At 33.3% G+C, this 17,180-nt stretch overlaps 1 protein-coding gene across 14 annotated transcripts in view; it reads right to left on the bottom strand.

The window, feature by feature from the left end:
• The window catches only part of Ahi1 (Abelson helper integration site 1), a 182,405-nt gene that overhangs the window by 68,467 nt on the left and 96,758 nt on the right, over positions 1-17,180 (bottom strand). For all 14 annotated transcript variants that reach the window (XR_012448066.1, XR_012448079.1, XR_012448074.1 and 11 more), the window contains one exon: positions 11,266-11,386. Coding sequence is in view for 10 of the 14 variants with exons in the window: in XM_074073915.1 (XP_073930016.1) it covers positions 11,266-11,386 (121 nt within the window). In the remaining 4 variants the exon portion in view is untranslated. The remainder of the gene's footprint in view (positions 1-11,265; positions 11,387-17,180) is intronic.

The following is a 17,180-nucleotide window of genomic DNA, read 5'->3' as shown; positions in this document are numbered from 1 at the left end:
TTGACTATTTTCAATAAGTGATGGATATTCATTTCCAGAAAACATTACCAGTAAAGTGTATGGTATCACAGACTATTCACTATCCAGACCAAACTGACTAAACCACAAAATGCAAAATGCAAAAGTATGCACTTAACTTCTCTAAGGGAAACCTTGGGGGCTATTGTGAGTATAGCTGTAGCAGATGAGAACCTAACTGAGTAAGGGCAAATGAGGATTTATTTTAAATAGTCCTTTTCCTATGAATTTCCAGAGTTCACTGTAGATACAAATGAAGATGCTTAAAAGCTATTTTTTGTCATCCCTAAGTTTTTAAAATGTTATTTTGAAACATAGGGACTTAAAGAGGAAACAAGAATTATTATTTTTATAATATTAATGATATTCCATTTTTCCCCTCTTCTTAGGGGAGGTAAGATGAAAGAGCTACTTGCATAGTCCTAGGCATTACCCACCAAAGCAAAATTAGCAAATAAAAATGACCATTATTTTAAAAAATTCACTTTTTGCAGAATCACAGAATGGCTGAAATGGACGTTGATGTGAAATATGTGAAAATGTTAATGGTATATAAATGGAAGGAACAAATTAATCAATATGGAGTAAAATGTGGCCTTTTACTTTAAACTTGAATTAAAATATATTTCATTACCAGAGATGTGATCAACATATACATACAGCTGTACTCAGCTATAATACTAAAAACTAAAAAATTGCAATATCTAACAAAGAATTACTTAAAAGTTATGGCATGTTCATTTTCTTAAAAAGTATGAAATAATTTTATTATTAGAAAAGCAGTTGCAGGAAAAAAAACCTACATTAAAATTTAGATGCTTGGAAACATAGTCTACAATAATATTACTGCCTATGCCTAATTATCTAAAAAATTTTAAAAAACTGTCAACTTTAGTCTGAGATTATAAAAACAGCAAAATGCATTTTATGGGGTTGACAGTAAATTATATTAAATGTAGCCTTATTTTCAAAGTACAAAAACAAACAATGAAATTATGGCCAGCCAAAATAATCTAGTCATTTTATAACTCATCCTCTCACCTCTCCCTCTGCAGCCATATGAAATTTTCTAATTCTTTCTTTAGTTCTCAGCTTTGAGTAAATTGATTACTGACAGTTTCCATTACCCCGAAGGCACAACAATAAATTACAAAACATACACTACTTTCACCATGGTACAAATTATGTTCTGATAAAGCAATCAAAATCTTCAAAGTGAATTATATACTAAAAACCACTTTTGTCATGGAAATATTTTAATCAATATTTTTGAAAGTCATATTTTTTGAAATAAGATATATACACTGAAGGAATATAGATTTTAATAGAAGACATTCACTAAATTTAATTCTAAGAACATAATGCTTTCCCTTTCTAAAACTTAGTAGCAAGTTAGATAAAGTAAAAAGTTCAATGATTAAAGTAGTTCTGAATATAGTCATAAAAATGCTACTTTTGTAACATCTTTTGCATTGCAAGTCAAACATGTTTTTACTCTCTACTTTCAAATGACAAGTTACTAAGATGAAATAACTTGCTCAAGGTCATAGTATAAGTCATAGAATATAGATCTAAATTGTCTTAACTAGAACCTCTTTTATTGAGTTAGATTAAAAAAAAAAAAAAGAACCTATGCAGGTTAACCAATAATGGTTTTGTTTTTTTTTCTTCCCTTGAGACAGAGTCTCACTACATAGCCCAGTCTGTAGGACTCCCTGTGTAGCCAAAGCTTGCCTCGAACTCATGATCCTCTTGCTTTGGCCTCCTGAGTGCTTGGATCATAAGCATGTGCCATGGTGCCTGGATCCAATATTGCTTTTAATAACATCTTCAAAATCATTTTGATGAAATACCATAAAATCCTCAAAATTATATTTAAGGAAGTTTTTAATCATTAAAGGCATTATTTGTATTCAATTAAAAGAACTAGTTATCAGTTCTTTATATTGTAACAACTGATTTCTCTGGGGTCAGATAATGAAGACTTAGAAGAGGCCTCTACAGATACGCATTCTCTCATATGGTACCTACTGGCCACACGTAGTTTTTAAGTTTAAGCAAAATAAAAAATTTAGTTATTAAGTCACACTAACTACACGTCATGTACTCAACAGTCACATGCGGCAAGAGGCTACTATAAGGGACTATACACACCTAGAGTTCAGGAAAAGAGGTTTGGGCTGAAGACAAACATTCAAGAATCATTGGCACATGAGTTTTATTTAAAGTCATGAGATCACCAAACATATAAGTGTATGAAGGAAATAAAAGAGAGTCAAACTGGGGAGGAACGATCTAATAAGACCTAAGAAAAGAGGAAGAATCAGAAAAAGAAAATAAAGAGGAGTGACTGAGATAAGAGGAAAACTGAGAGTGTGGTGTCCCAGAAACCAAGCCTTGTATGCACATATGAATAATAAAAGAAAAATGGAAAAAAAAAAAAAAAAAAAAAGAAGATCATGCGGCACAATAGATTTGATTGCACCAGCATCTCATAATCACGCTAGAGGGGCTTCTGGGCACAGAATCGTGGGCCTAGTGGATGCAAATGGAGCATGGAGTCTCAAGGTGACCAGGTGGGAGCAAAAAAAAAAAAAAAAAAAAAAAAAGAAACATTCAATGTTATAAAAGTGTCAGTTCTCCTCAAGTAACCTCAAAGGTCATTGCAATCCATCAGTTGTGAAAACTTGATTCTAAATTTTAAATGGAAGCACAAAAAGTCAAGAATAACCAAGAAATGTCAAAAAATAAAGCAGGAGGACTTATTTTACTGGATATGAAGACTTAAATCTACAGTGTAGTACTGGCACAAAAACTGATCAATAGAACAATGGAACAAAACGGAGTCCAGAAACAAACCAAAGTATGTATGGACACTGGATTCATGGCAAACGTGGCAGTGAGCAGTAGGAAAACAATAGTTACGTCAACAAATGGTGCTAAGATAATGAATTTGATTTCTTCACCCAATCAGCAAAAATCATTCCAAGTGGACTGTAGTTCTAAATATAAAAAGGTGAAACAATAAGTCCTCTAAACCACAAGCAAGAGAAGCAGAAGAAACTTCCACCACTGAGGAATACACTGATATGCTGGAGTATCACCACTATAACGTTAACGTTTAGTCACCAAAGACATCACTAAAAGGGTGAAAAAGCATGCTATGAACATATACTACATGATTTCAATTATAAAAAATATATAAACAGACAGAACTAATCTATCATGAAAGAGGACAGAATAGTGGTTACTTTGGGAAAGAGGTTACTGCTTGGACAGGACATGGAGAGGTCCTGGGGTCTGGGCCATCTTTCCTGTCTAGGGTGGAATGGTGACAAGTGTGTTCATTTTGTAGTAATTCACTGGCCCAGACATTCACAAATTATGTAGTTTTCTACATGAGGATTATACTTCAATAACTTTTAAGACATATTTGCATGTACTATTAAATCTCTGAACTTTTCAAAAGAGTATAAGAAATGATTGCCCACCCTCTTTTGGAATATAAATAAATCTGGATATAGTGTTGAAAAAAAAAAAAAAAAAAAAGAAGTGACCACATGTATCAAATGCTGCTGATAAGTCAAGAAAGATGATAAAGAACTGACCATTGGGACTAGTAATGCAAAGGTCACTACCAAGCTTGAAAAGAACAGATTAGAGATTTCAATAAACTTATAAAAGAGGAAAAGTGATTACAAACATCATCTTGGAAACATGGGGCCTGCAGTAGATATGGATGCTATCTGACTATGACACTTGGGAAGATGTCACCAACATGTATGGTAGAGGTTAAGCCCAAAAGAAACCCAGGAGAAATAACTGAAGGTTCACATGTAAAACATTTATAAGCCAAACAGGCTACAACAAATAGAAGCACAAAGAAAAAGAATCAGGGGAATTGTCTCTAAAAATTATACTGAATAAACCATTTGGGAAGAGTGAAAGCTCCCAGATAGTCTCATTCTGGCAGATATCCTGACAGCCTGACAGGTAGATCCATGTATCCTGCCTGTGTATCCTAAATATAAGCTGCCAGTTATTTTTTCTAGCTACATATACGAAGTTGTTAACAGAAAATGTGCTTGGATAAACAAAATAGTGAGATTATAGAGCTATTCACAAACAGAAAAGGAAAATACGATGTTTGTAACCCAGTCATTTATCTCTTAAAAACAATTGCCAGATGATGAAAAACCACTGGCATGGAAAATTACAGAATACATAAGCATATGTATATCTGAACTCAGAGAAAACATCAATTCAGAGGAGACCGCTGAAAGATCCAAGATGTAATGACATCCACAAAATGTCAATACTAGAAAAAAATGGCACAGATAATATATAAAAGAGGTCACAGAAAAGAGACAATTAGCAACTTTAGAGAGATTTAGAATAAAGAAATTGAGAGAACGTTGAGACTACTTTGAAAAAGGAAGGGAGTGTCAAAGATGAATCCAAAATTTTCATGTGAAAGAATGGTAATGTTTTTCCCAGAAATGAGATAGCAAAGTAAAAGACAGAAACTTCTTTTAGGAAACACATGTTCACTCAGAGCAATGATTACATTTCTATTACACTTATGACAAAAAGTAAAATTGCTTATATATCTTGCTACACAAGTTTGAGGCTTCCTACTTTTTCTGAGACTAGATCTTCTATTTCAGTCATGTATAGTTATAATAGCTACTTTAAATTTGCCTACACTGAAAAATTTTACATTTAATCTTTAGAAAAGATGCTGTGGAAAAGAACTTCTGTAAACACACAGACTAGAAAGTTTTGAAAAACAAACATCAGAATATTGTTAAGGTACAAATTCAATGATTTAGCCCGTACTTTGGTTATGTTAGGATTAAATTACCCAGCTTTCATATCATTAAATCAATACGATCACACTTAAAAATGTCCTATAATTTATGATTCTCAGTTGCTTGCTTTTTATTTTTGGTTGTTAATGTACCTGGGCAAATGATACAGTACATTGTATCATTTAGGAGGGTCTTAAACAACTAAATTTTGAAGGGTCTTAAACAAAGGAAACATACCAACACACGAAGAAATGTGATTGAAAAAGATGAAAAATTTAAAGTAAGTTTTGTATTTTGGTGGTACTGGCATTTGGACTCAGTGCCTCATGTTGGCTATGTAGGCACTCTACCATTTGAGCCACACTCAAGTTCTGTATTTTGAACAAATGGAGGAAAAGGTGGAAAACTGTAAGGTGGCAACCATATGTATCACAGAAACATGCTATAGAACAGTTTCCTACAAAATAAATGGCTAGAAAATCGTGAGGAGATTCAGGCTCATTTGAATCTGCTGAATTAGATGGGGAAAGCTTACATTCATATTCTCTCCTTAGAAGACACTGGGAGAAAGTTATCTCTCATGGGGATGTCAATACTACAGGCTTATCCCTGTGCATAAAAGCCAGTCATTAAGTACATTAGCATTTACTGGAGTGGATAAAACCATTTTTAAAGCCAGAATATGATAAAAATGCAAATATATTCTAAATTATAAACATGTTTAGAAACACTGGACTAATGTAAATAACATTATTCTAAGGCTGGGGCATAGCTCAAGTGGTAGAGTACTGCCAAGCAAGTGGAAGGCTCTGAGTTCAAACCCAGTATTGCCAAGTAACATTATTAAAAAATATATGGACTTTTATTTTAAAAGTGGGGGATAAATTTTAATATTTGCTTAGTAGATTAATGTGGGTAACTGGATAACTACTTAGTATAATATATTGGAAACTTCTACCTTAATGTACAGATCAAATATGAATTTCATGTATTTCAAATATGATACTAAAAAATCTAACAAATGAAGTCTTAGTTTTTGTGGAATGAAAATATAAAATAGTCATTTGTTAAAGGAAAAATCCAAATAATTAAGATCTTCCCATTGACCAGAAAAATCCAAATATTAAATTATCCCCATCCTCAGGACTTCTGTGTTGCTTGTGATTAGAGAAAGGATATGGATTGATATCAACATTAGCTTTGGAGATAATTCTTGGTCTGTGGTAGATGAAATGGATAACAGAATTCAGATGATTAAATAGTTTGACCCGCTAACCTGACATATATACATTTTCATTGTGTCTTCATTTTTATCACAACATTTTATCATTAACTTTTTACTATTACTGAATTAATGGTAGAGAAATTAAACATAACAGTAACAAGTTACATTTGGTTGCTTAATCAAATCATTTAAAAAGTGATTTACTTTGCTTGTTAGCTTATTAGATCACTTTAAAAACAGTCTTTTTAAAAATTAGGAAAATCTGGTATAATACTCTCCATTTTATATATGAAAAACTTCACAAGTCGTTACCACCCCTCAGCCTTATAGCCCCTCCCTATAAGGGTACAGACTAGTCCTCTACTGGAGACTAGTCTTTTTGTATCTCAATTCAGAATCAAATTCTTTGTAAACTTGCCCCAGACCTGTAATCGAGTTAGGCTCCCCTCACTGAACTGTAACTGTTTACTTGTCTGTTTCTAACAAAAACTATTGAATCCTTGAAGAAAGTGTCTACAATTTTTTTTTTTCAATACTGGAGCACAGGGCCTCACAAACAATGGGTAAGCGCTCTAACCCTGAGTCAAACTCCAGTTTTGTAATTTTTAATCTGAACAACTACCACTAACATGCTCTTTGGCCTATTGTAAACTATTTAAATGTTGAAAAATTCTGTGACTTGCTGAGCAACAAAGGCAGAAGTAGAAATCTGGTATTAATTCCTCATGTGAATTTCATTCGTCTAGACATGACTGCCTTCTATTAATGAACAAATGTAACAAGACATTTCTGATTAAAAAAAAATACCCTTCCTCCCATTTTCATGTTATCTACACAGAACAGTATTTTCTTAAAAGGAAAAACTACAGGTTGCAAAATGGAATTATATGAAGTGCTTCAAATTTTTCTGATGTTTCTTGAGATGATGTTTCTAGAGTCAAACCCTGAGAGAAACAGGCTAACAAATGGAGTTCACTGTTTTGGTTGTTTCACCATTTCTAGAATAAAACATTGTCCAACCCAACCCATACTCTCAGATTTTGACCTGTTATCTTTGTTTTAATTATCTTAAAGTCTTAATATCATATTCCAAAGACGGAAGACTAAGGTTGACACATACATGGAAAGTTAAAGCTACAAAAGTTAGGTGTATTTTGATGGATATTCAAGTTTGAGATGCTTGTTTGAAAACTTTCCTCTTAGAATTACTTCATCCTAATGTCTTTAATGCTTCTAAAAGTCCCATATCCACTATTTGCCCTTTTGACAAGCTCTTTTTCCTATTATCATCTACTTCACACATTTTATTTGTTTACTTTGCAGTACTGAGGTTTGAATTCAGGCCTTGTGCTTGCTAGGAAGGCACTCTACCCTTTCAGCCAAGTCCCCACCCCAACTTCACAGATTTTATTAAATCATGTCTTAAAATAAAATTTCCTCTGTTCTTCTGGCCACAATGCAAATTATATTATTTCAAAATGTGGGGGAGAGAGAGAAAAAAAAAAAAACCTCTCACAACCTCATGTTATTTATTCTCTCAGTATTTTATGGTTTTCAAAGTATTAAAAATGTTTTATGATCGTAACAATTTTACAAAGTAGAAATTTACCTAGAGAGAGGAAGCCAATCACCTAAGAAAAGAAAATGGGGGGGGGGGGGAGAATGAGTGATCAGGCCTAGCTGTTTTGACCTCAAGATCAATGCTTTTTCCTCCATAAGACTTGTTGACTTCTTCAGAAAAGTGATTGTTTTGGAAAACAAAGTCTTGCTTAAAAATTGCCCAATAAAAACATTTTGGCTCTTTTTAATACCACGAAATATACTTAATGACATCTGTCTATAGCAAAATCAGTTAATCCTGAAGATTATCTATGACAAATAATGTTTCTTTCACCTATCTCACCACTGAATTAAAATCGTGAAATTTGGAAATGTATAAAACATATTCAATAGAACACTTTTTCAATTAATAGTTTAGAATTCATTAACTAATACTAACACAAAGCTCTGCCAATTCTGATGGGCTGAGAAAGTTCTTTGAAACTCATTTTACCTTCCTGAAAAGGGAAACCTCCTTTTAACACTATCTGTGTTTATAGAGAGTCATTCCATTTCCTAATTTTTGCCAAAATGTATTTTTCCTTTGAGATACAAGAATCGTTTCCAGCTTAGATGTAACATAAACCATAAGAGTATAATTAAAAAAGAAGATATGAAGATGACATGAATATAATAAATACAGAGACCATTGCAGTGGGAGAGATCAGACAGAACTCTAAACGTAACATGAGCAAGTGAGGCGGGAAAAGGAGGAATCAAGAATAGTACCTAGTTTTTCCTAAACATCTGGGAAAATGGTGCTGTGAAGGGCTGGTATTAAGAAGAATTGGTGTGTGCTAAGGGAAATGGAGGTAGAAAGAAAGATTTTTAGGGCGAGTTTCATTTGGACATTCAGCTCATGAAACCTCATAACTATTTTCTATCCTACTTTATTCCACTGACACTTTTTAAAAGCACTGTGATGTCATAATTTATCACACTGACTTAATTTGCTACATACTTATTTGTCTCCCCAAGCTGAACACATCCTTCCTGAAGGCAAAGGCTATAAGATCTACTCAACTTCCTTGAGAAGACCTAAAATGAAGTGGTCACTTAAAACGATTTTATAATGAATAGGGTAGTATTCTAGAAACTCTGAGGGAATATAAACCAACAAAGAAAGAAAAGCTTACTTTTCTAGAAGTCCCCATTACCTACACCTTACTTTCAATAAATAAGGTCAATAGAAGTCATAACAGGATATAAATCCACTTCAGCATCAAGCCTGCCATCAGGTAAACCCACTTACAAATAGCATACATTATGTATAGGACAAATCAACTCCCACCGTAAGCCTCTTGGCATGAGTGCTAGTGGGCTCATACTTATTAACAGTTTTGCCTATACTTTACAGAGTCAAACATCATATGACCTGTGTATTTCAGATAGGTTTTCAGTTAAGATTTTTATTTTTAAACACTCTATTCACATTATGTATTTGCAGTCCTGTACAATCTAACAGATTTGTACAATTAAAAACACATATTTACTTTTAAAACTTATTTGAATAAAATCTGAGGTAAGAAACCAAATTCTTCATTTATCAGTGGGGATGAGAAAACCAAAGCCTGAAGAAATTGCTTTAAGGTTCTACAGTCATTTCAAAATGGGGTTAGGTTTAGATACTGTCCACCTGGCCACAGAACAGAATTTTTTCCAAAAAGACTGCGTTTATAAAATGAATTAATTTGCCCATTTTGCAACTGCCCAAATAAATTTTATTTTTATAATTTTTCTATTAAGTGATATTTCAGTCAACTTCCTAGGAAGGATCTGACTTAAAATGAAGTTGGACATATACTAACTAAAACAAAACCAGGTAAAATCATGTTACCATGTATCATATGGCATAAGGTAATGCCTGAGATAGTATGCAGACAAATAGATATGTATGACATACACATCTCAACTCATAGCCCCGTGGTCATGGAAGCTGAAGAGAAATGGAGCCACTCCCACGTGTGCTCATAAAGTTTGCAAAGCTTGCTGTTATCATGTCCAGCTATTCCTCTGTTCTTCATTTTTATTCAGTCTCAGTTTCAGTGGTAATTCTCTCCATTTTCAAGGCCTTTCAATCTACCCTTTCTGCTCTTTCCCTTCACAAAAAAATAAAGCATTTTATATTTATTATCTACACTTTGTTGGCTGACAGACATAAGACAATATTGAAATTAATTTTAAACAATATATTAACATAACTTTCTAAGTCTTTAATCCAGACATGAGGGATGAAAAGTTTGCTCCCAGAAAAATTCTTACATCAGCTGAAAAATGGTGAATTGAGTGGTGGAGAGAGGTTCCCTCCCTTCTAATCATTATAAGGACAAGGTCTGAAAGCAAACCAAATTATCTCTTTAGGGCACAGAATGAGTCTAAAGGGGTACATGGTGCATCCTCCACTGTAAAAAACAATGATTAGCATTCTTGCTCTAACTTTGGTAGACATTTCGAACATGAGAAATTTAAAATTTCTAAGATTTAAGATAATTATTACAGTGAACTGAAATTACAACTCAAAAGTATTTCCAAACCTAGCTGCACATATTCATCCTGTTTACAATGTAAATATGCTATACTCACATAGTAGCTTATGCTTACAAAGTGTTTTCATATGCTACGTCTGTTGAACTTTAACAATATACACAACACTTCCAGTTTAGAAATGAAGAGTCTAAGGTTTGCAAATATAATAAAAAGCACAACCAGCACTGCATGTAAGATGTCTGAATCCAAGTATTTTCTCATTATAACATATAACTTATACAGAAAGATTAAGACAACTTATATATGTAAATTCCAAATACTTTCATGTAAAAAAAGATATTGCTCCCAAATTTCAAAATAAGTTATGTTGATCTTTTCAAGTTCAAATTTCTTATTATAATCATTGTTAAAAATAATTGTTTTTATAATTTTCAGTTGTCTCACTCTTCTTAAAGATTCAGTAATACGTGAAATACTGTCAAAAACATATAGCTAATGAACAGAAAAATTCATCTTTCAATATAAAAATAAACATTTCTCACTTATAAGTTTTTATTGATATTATTTGAAATTCTTACTCAAATTAATTTAAAACATTAGCTTAAATATTTGCAACTGGATAGTTCATTTCAACTCAGTGATTCATGTAGATTTTTAAACAGCTTTTTTTGCATATTTGATTAATTTGTTACCTTTGAAGGGACATGGTATCACTACAGGTTACATCTTATTTCTGCAAAAAATACATATTACGTTGGCTTTCTTTAAAATGAAAAATAGCATTATCCATAAGCTATAGTTCCTTTATCCAACTGGGAAATTGAATCACATTTAACACTGTACATATTTAAAACTCATGTTTATTTCAATTTTTAAATGATTATTTGTTTCATAGAGCACAAATTCAAAGTAGCAACTATTAAAGTTACCTATTCTAAATTTACTTTTCGAGTTACTTCTTTGATTTCAAGGAAAAAAAGACATGTTAGAATAGAATTTTTTAAGTGTGAAAATTGACCATTAGAATGCTGAGTTTTATTTCTGAAGAGAAGTTAAGTGTATTCATTAAAAATACAGCACCTGAACACCTTATAGAAGAATAGTCAAAATGAGAAAAGGGCTCACCAGTCTGAGTGAAACCAAACTGCTGTAGAATCTCCTCAGGGGTCAGCAGGTTAGGCTGTTTTAACTTAGGTTGTTGTGAGGAGGCTGGTGGTGGTGAAGTAAGGGAAAGATTTTTGTTGACCTGCAATAGAAAAGGCAAATCAGAAACTCTAGCATAATTCCCTGGGTTACTGATGCAAAAACCAGATGAGAAATGTTTGCTTACTATCCAAACCAGGACACGATAGGTCAAAAGGAGTGGTAATGATTTATATAGTTACTTTTCAAAGTGTACAACACAGAATAGTTTTTATCAAGGAAGGAATACAGTGGTCATAAAAGCATAACCATATTAAAGTAAATTAGACTTTCTAAAGTTTGCTTATCACAAAATTGGCATTATTTAATAACTTCAAATACAGTGGTCTTAAGTTATACAAAGAAATACAAACATAAAAGTGACTCTTGGCTGCTTTTAATTAAGGAAGAGTTAAAAATATTTTGTGCCCATAATTCTCTAGCATTTTAGTGAACTAGCAGGTACTTCCTTTTGAGATATTGCACAGAAAACACCTGTACTTCTGTTTATAAGAAGCATGGTGACATAGATAACACAGCTGTAACCTAACTTGCCATGTGAAAGTTTCCACTGCATCAAAAACCTTATTTTTAAGGCTGTGTAAAAACAGCATGATTATTTAAATAATTACCAAGCAAAAATTTTCTAAGTAAATACAATGTTCTATAACATGAAATCTACTACGATTATCTAATGGGATGCATGATAAATGTAATGTTTTAATTATATCTACTGCAGGAACATAAAGAACAATTAACTAAAAATGTTCAAAAAGTTTATTAGTAAATTCATTTCTAAAAATTAGCATTTCGGGGAAAAGCTATTCTTTTGTTCATTATTAATAAATTATTCATTCATTTTATTACTTTCAAGAATCATAATAAAATGTGATCTACTTTTAAAAATAGCCTGCAAATATGTAATCTGTGAATTAACAAAATGACAAGATAACTTACAGGATACAAATATTAGTATATGAAAACTTTCTTTTAATTTTTTTTATTTTGGATTAAATAATCAAAACCACACAGGATTTCCACTGATTAGTATTCAAAAACTCCTTTTTGAGGTTCTATGAAAGATAATACTGCATTGTGCTCTTTATCTGACTCATTTACAGATTTCTACGTTTCTTTTCTTTCACACAGTGATATAGACAGCATTTTAGATTAACTTTTTCTCTTGGAGCAAAAAGCTTTGGCAGATTCAGTAAAAAAAGTCAATTAAGACCATCTATAGTTCTAAAGTACCTAAACTGTTATGATGTAATCTCATAAAACATAAAAATATCTTTCTTACTAGGAAAGTGCTCTACCACTAAGCTATATCCCCAGACCAAAAATATTCTTCAGAGTAGTTAGAAAGGGTTAAACACTACAGCAGTGCTAAAATATTATCTAGCTTTAAAACTTCTTAGGCTCCATTATTAAACACTCACCAAAATTAATGTTGAACATTATACAACTATATTACCTAAGCTAACAATGAACTTAGGATCTTTGAGGTTTATCAGTCATCTTTAACTGGAAATAATTAAAAGAGCATCTATGCTTTGATGGGAATATGCCAATGAAGATGAACTGGTATTATTAAGTGCTATTTGCACATTAATATTGAAGCCAGAGATAACATATTAAATAAGAAATAGGCTAAGTAGGGCTGTGGACATGGCTCAGTGGTAGAGTGCTTGCCTCACATGCACAAAGCCCTGAGTTTGATCCCCAGTAATGAGAAAAAAATGAAGAAATATTCATATTAGCAAACATTGCAATGCAAATGAAGTGCTAGATAAATATTAATTATTATTGACATCATCTAGAAGGAGAATTAGGCATATTTAGTCTAGTATGATGATGTAATTAAGTCTTTGTATACTCAAAAGGACATGTTAATCACTTAACTATTTAATTCACTTCTTTTTAGAGTTATTTGTCAATTCTCTGTATTCTTGAAAAAAAATTTCCAACATGTCAAATAATGCATTTAAAATTTGATGCAAATGATCAAATATATCTCTGGGCATATAAATATCTGCCTGCCTGCCTATCTATCTATCTATCTATCTATCTATCTATCTATCTATCTATCTATCTATCTGAGGTTATGAATATGTACACACAGTAGGCCTTTTATAATCTTCTTCTTCAGGACTTGTGCTAGAACAACAAAAGATATCAGCAAAGCTAGAACAGGATACTTAAATGTCTTTGCTCAAATGGAAAGACTTGTTACTTTTTAAATAAAATGTTGTTTCAGAAACAACCTAACAACTATCATTACACCTTCTTCCTAAGCATTTGTATAATTCTGTTCTTTTTCGACACCTTTCTTCAGAGACCATTCAATGTCCATAAAATGTTGAGCAGCAGCATAAAAAAGCAAGTAACTCAACTTCCAAGGTTAGAGATAAATGTTACTGTTAACAGATTAGAAATTAAAACTCAAAGCATCTTCAAAACCAGCATATATCTGTATATGCATATATCACTTCATTTAGAGGAAGAAAAAAATAATAACCATTAAATAGAGTGAAGCAATATCTATTTTTGAAATATATGCTGTGGAAAAGAATTGCTTAACAACTTTACAACAACAGAAAGGTTGGCTAAGATAGTCTACCCTATACCAATCTACCCTCTTTTCACAACACATTTTTCTGCTTGCTTCATGCAAAAACCACAGTCTGCCAAAGTCAGTTTAATACCTCCATATTGGAGAAAACTAAAAGCTCAAAACTTGAGTGAAATTCATAATAGTGAAAAAGAAAAAAATTTACCTAGAACGCCTGCCACGTTAATCACAAAACTGTTTTGCCTACTCTTTTAGGGTGTAAGCAGCTTTATGCAAAATATGCAAACACTAATTCTCTAGGAGCTGGTTAATTTTCATGTTTAAAAGCTCACTGCCCCAAATTGAATGCAGAACGAACAAGTTAACAAGAAACAAATGAAACAACTATTTGTGTGTAACATTTAGTAATTATTTAAAATTTAAAACCTCTTGGAGAAATACAACACTCATTTCCATTTATATTTACAAGTCTAACCATTTTAGCCTACTTTCACCAAAAATAGAACTGTGCATGACTTTTTAAATCTTGAAGACTCATCTTTGTAACTAAAAAGATGCTGATGCTACTGATATTCTTAAAAGTTCCCAAATTCATCTCTTTCCCTTGACAGTGGTCATTTTTTTTCACCAAATCCAAACAATAACACAGCATTTTAATTTGAAGACACACAGGGAGACAAAAATAGCCCAGTAAATGTTTTGTTACTAATCACCCATCTGTTGTAAAAACCAAAATTCCAGTACTAAAGAGCAAGTTAAACAGAAAGCTTGAGCTAAGTGAGATTCAAAGTACCTGAAGTCAACTATCTTTTCCATTCTCAGAATATAAATTCTAAGAGCAACGTATGTTACTACTTGGGTAAAATCTCAGAATGAGTAAGCCAGGATATCCAAATATGATCTCAAGGCCCTGGGATATTTTCTCTTCTTTACCATCCAGGTTAGAAAAGTGAAAGATTAGGAAGGAATACTAAAGAGCAATTTCTTCAGTGGTGTCAGAAAAATCTCACTCTTGACCTAACTCATTAGTACTACCTTAGCTAAAACCAGATTTCAAATTTAAAGCAGTCAGTTTAAAGTTCTATTTTGTAATATTTAATCAAAAACTTCTGAGCCTCTGATAGCTACCAAGGAATGGTGGTTCAAAGATTACTGATATGATTGATTCCTCTAAGTAAAGTTCAAAATTAAGATCTATTCTGACTCAAACCCAATCAGCACTATGCCTTTGGGTAAGGCAATTTACCTTGGTTTTCTTCAAGCTTTTACCTCCTTTCTTTCCTGGTAAACTGCCCAACTTCACAGGAAAAATCTGGTATTGAACCTTCTGAACTTCTAACTTCCAAACTTATGAAAAAAATATACCTCTTGTGCTTGCCCTCATCTCTTTTCTTGTATTATCAAAGGAAAAGGTGTTCAAGATTAATACTTCCATTGGCTCCTTTAGGAGATACTCTCTTTTTTTTGGTGATATGGGGTTTGAACTCAGGGCCTTGTGCTTGCTAGGCAGGTGCTCTACTACATGAGTCACTCCACAGCCCAGGAAATGTTTTTTTTTTTTCATTTTTCTTTTATTATTCATATGTGCATACAAGGCTTGGTTCATTTCTCCCCCCTGCCCCCACCCCCTCCCTTACCACCCACTCCGCCCCCTCCCTCTCCCCTCCACCAATACCCAGCAGAAACTATTTTGCCCTTATTTCTAATTTTGTTGTAGAGAGAGTATAAGCAATAATAGGAAGGAACAAGGGCTTTTGCTGGTTGAGATAAGGATAGCTATACAGGGCATTGACTCACATTGATTTCTTGTGCGTGGGTGTTACCTTCTAGGTTAATTCTTTTTGATCTAACCTTTTCTCTAGTACCTGTTCCCCTTTTCCTATTGGCCTCAGTTGCTTTAAGGTATCTGCTTTAGTTTCTCTGTGTTAAGGGCAACAAATGCTAGCTAGTTTTTTAGGTGTCTTACCTATCCTCACCCCTTCCTTGTGTGCTCTCGCTTTTATCATGTGCTCATAGTCCAATCCCCTTGTTGTGTTTGCCCTTGATCTAATGTCCACATATGAGGGAGAACATACGATTTTTGGTTTTTTTGGGCCAGGCTAACCTCACTCAGAATGATGTTCTCCAATTCCATCCATTTACCAGCGAATGATAACATTTCGTTCTTCTTCATGGCTGCATAAAATTCCATTGTGTATAGATACCACATTTTCTTAATCCATTCGTCAGTGGTGGGGCATCTTGGCTGTTTCCATAACTTGGCTATTGTGAATAGTGCCGCAATAAACATGGATGTGCAGGTGCCTCTGGAGTAACAGTCTTTTGGGTATATCCCCAAGAGTGGTATTGCTAGATCAAATGGTAGATCGACGTCCAGCTTTTTATTAGCCTCCAAATTTTTTTCCAGAGTGGTTGTACTAGTCTACATTCCCACCAGGAAATGTTCTTAAACCTTTTCCAATTTCAACTTTCAAATTCTCTACTGGCTATTTCTCCATAGGTGAGAGGAACAAACAAAATAAACAGCAAACAAAAACTCTCCTATAATGCTTCCTGTTTCATTAAAAGGTAAAGTTCTTTAAAAAATAACTGCTTTGCATACACCTCAACCCTCTACTCTTCCATCAAGCAGCTTGTCTCCATGGTAACACTAACACTGCAGATGATCGATCTCAGCAAGTTCACTCAGCCCTATCTGACACTGTTCCCCACGCTCCTCTTTTTGTTTTTTCTCTTGGTTATTCTGCCATTCCTCATGTCTAGTCAGTCCTCATTAGTGTTTGTTAAATCCACTGAGCCCCTCCTCTTCTCTCACATCACATAATATCACATCACACTACACAGTTACCCTGGGCATGAACATTTGTTTTTCATCGCCCTGTGTGCCTTTAATACTGTGTCTCTTAACTCTAAAACTTACCTATTTGTCACTGAGCCACCTAACCTTTCCCTGCAACTGATGCTGTCAGGAAGAGCTCCCACTCTCTACTTCATTGCCCAGACCAGAAAGCTGGCTCATCCTAGACCACTGCCCAGGCTTCATGTGGACTGCTGTAGCTCATACTGCTCGCAGCCTTCCATACTAACAACAGGTTCATGATACCAGGAAGAAATAACTAGGTTTTTAAAAATATTAAAATACAAAAGTCCTTTCCAAATAATTGAAAGCCACTATTTCATTCAATTCTCAAATCATTCTGTGTTTTTCCTGATGAAAATTATCTATCTATCTATCTTCTATCATATATATAATCTATCTATAGCATCTATCTATCTATCTTCTATC

The sequence above is a fragment of the Castor canadensis genome, chromosome 1, assembly GCF_047511655.1.
Source record: "Castor canadensis chromosome 1, mCasCan1.hap1v2, whole genome shotgun sequence".
NCBI classification, from domain to species: domain Eukaryota; kingdom Metazoa; phylum Chordata; class Mammalia; order Rodentia; family Castoridae; genus Castor; species Castor canadensis.
This window is presented reverse-complemented; position numbering and strand designations above follow the sequence as displayed.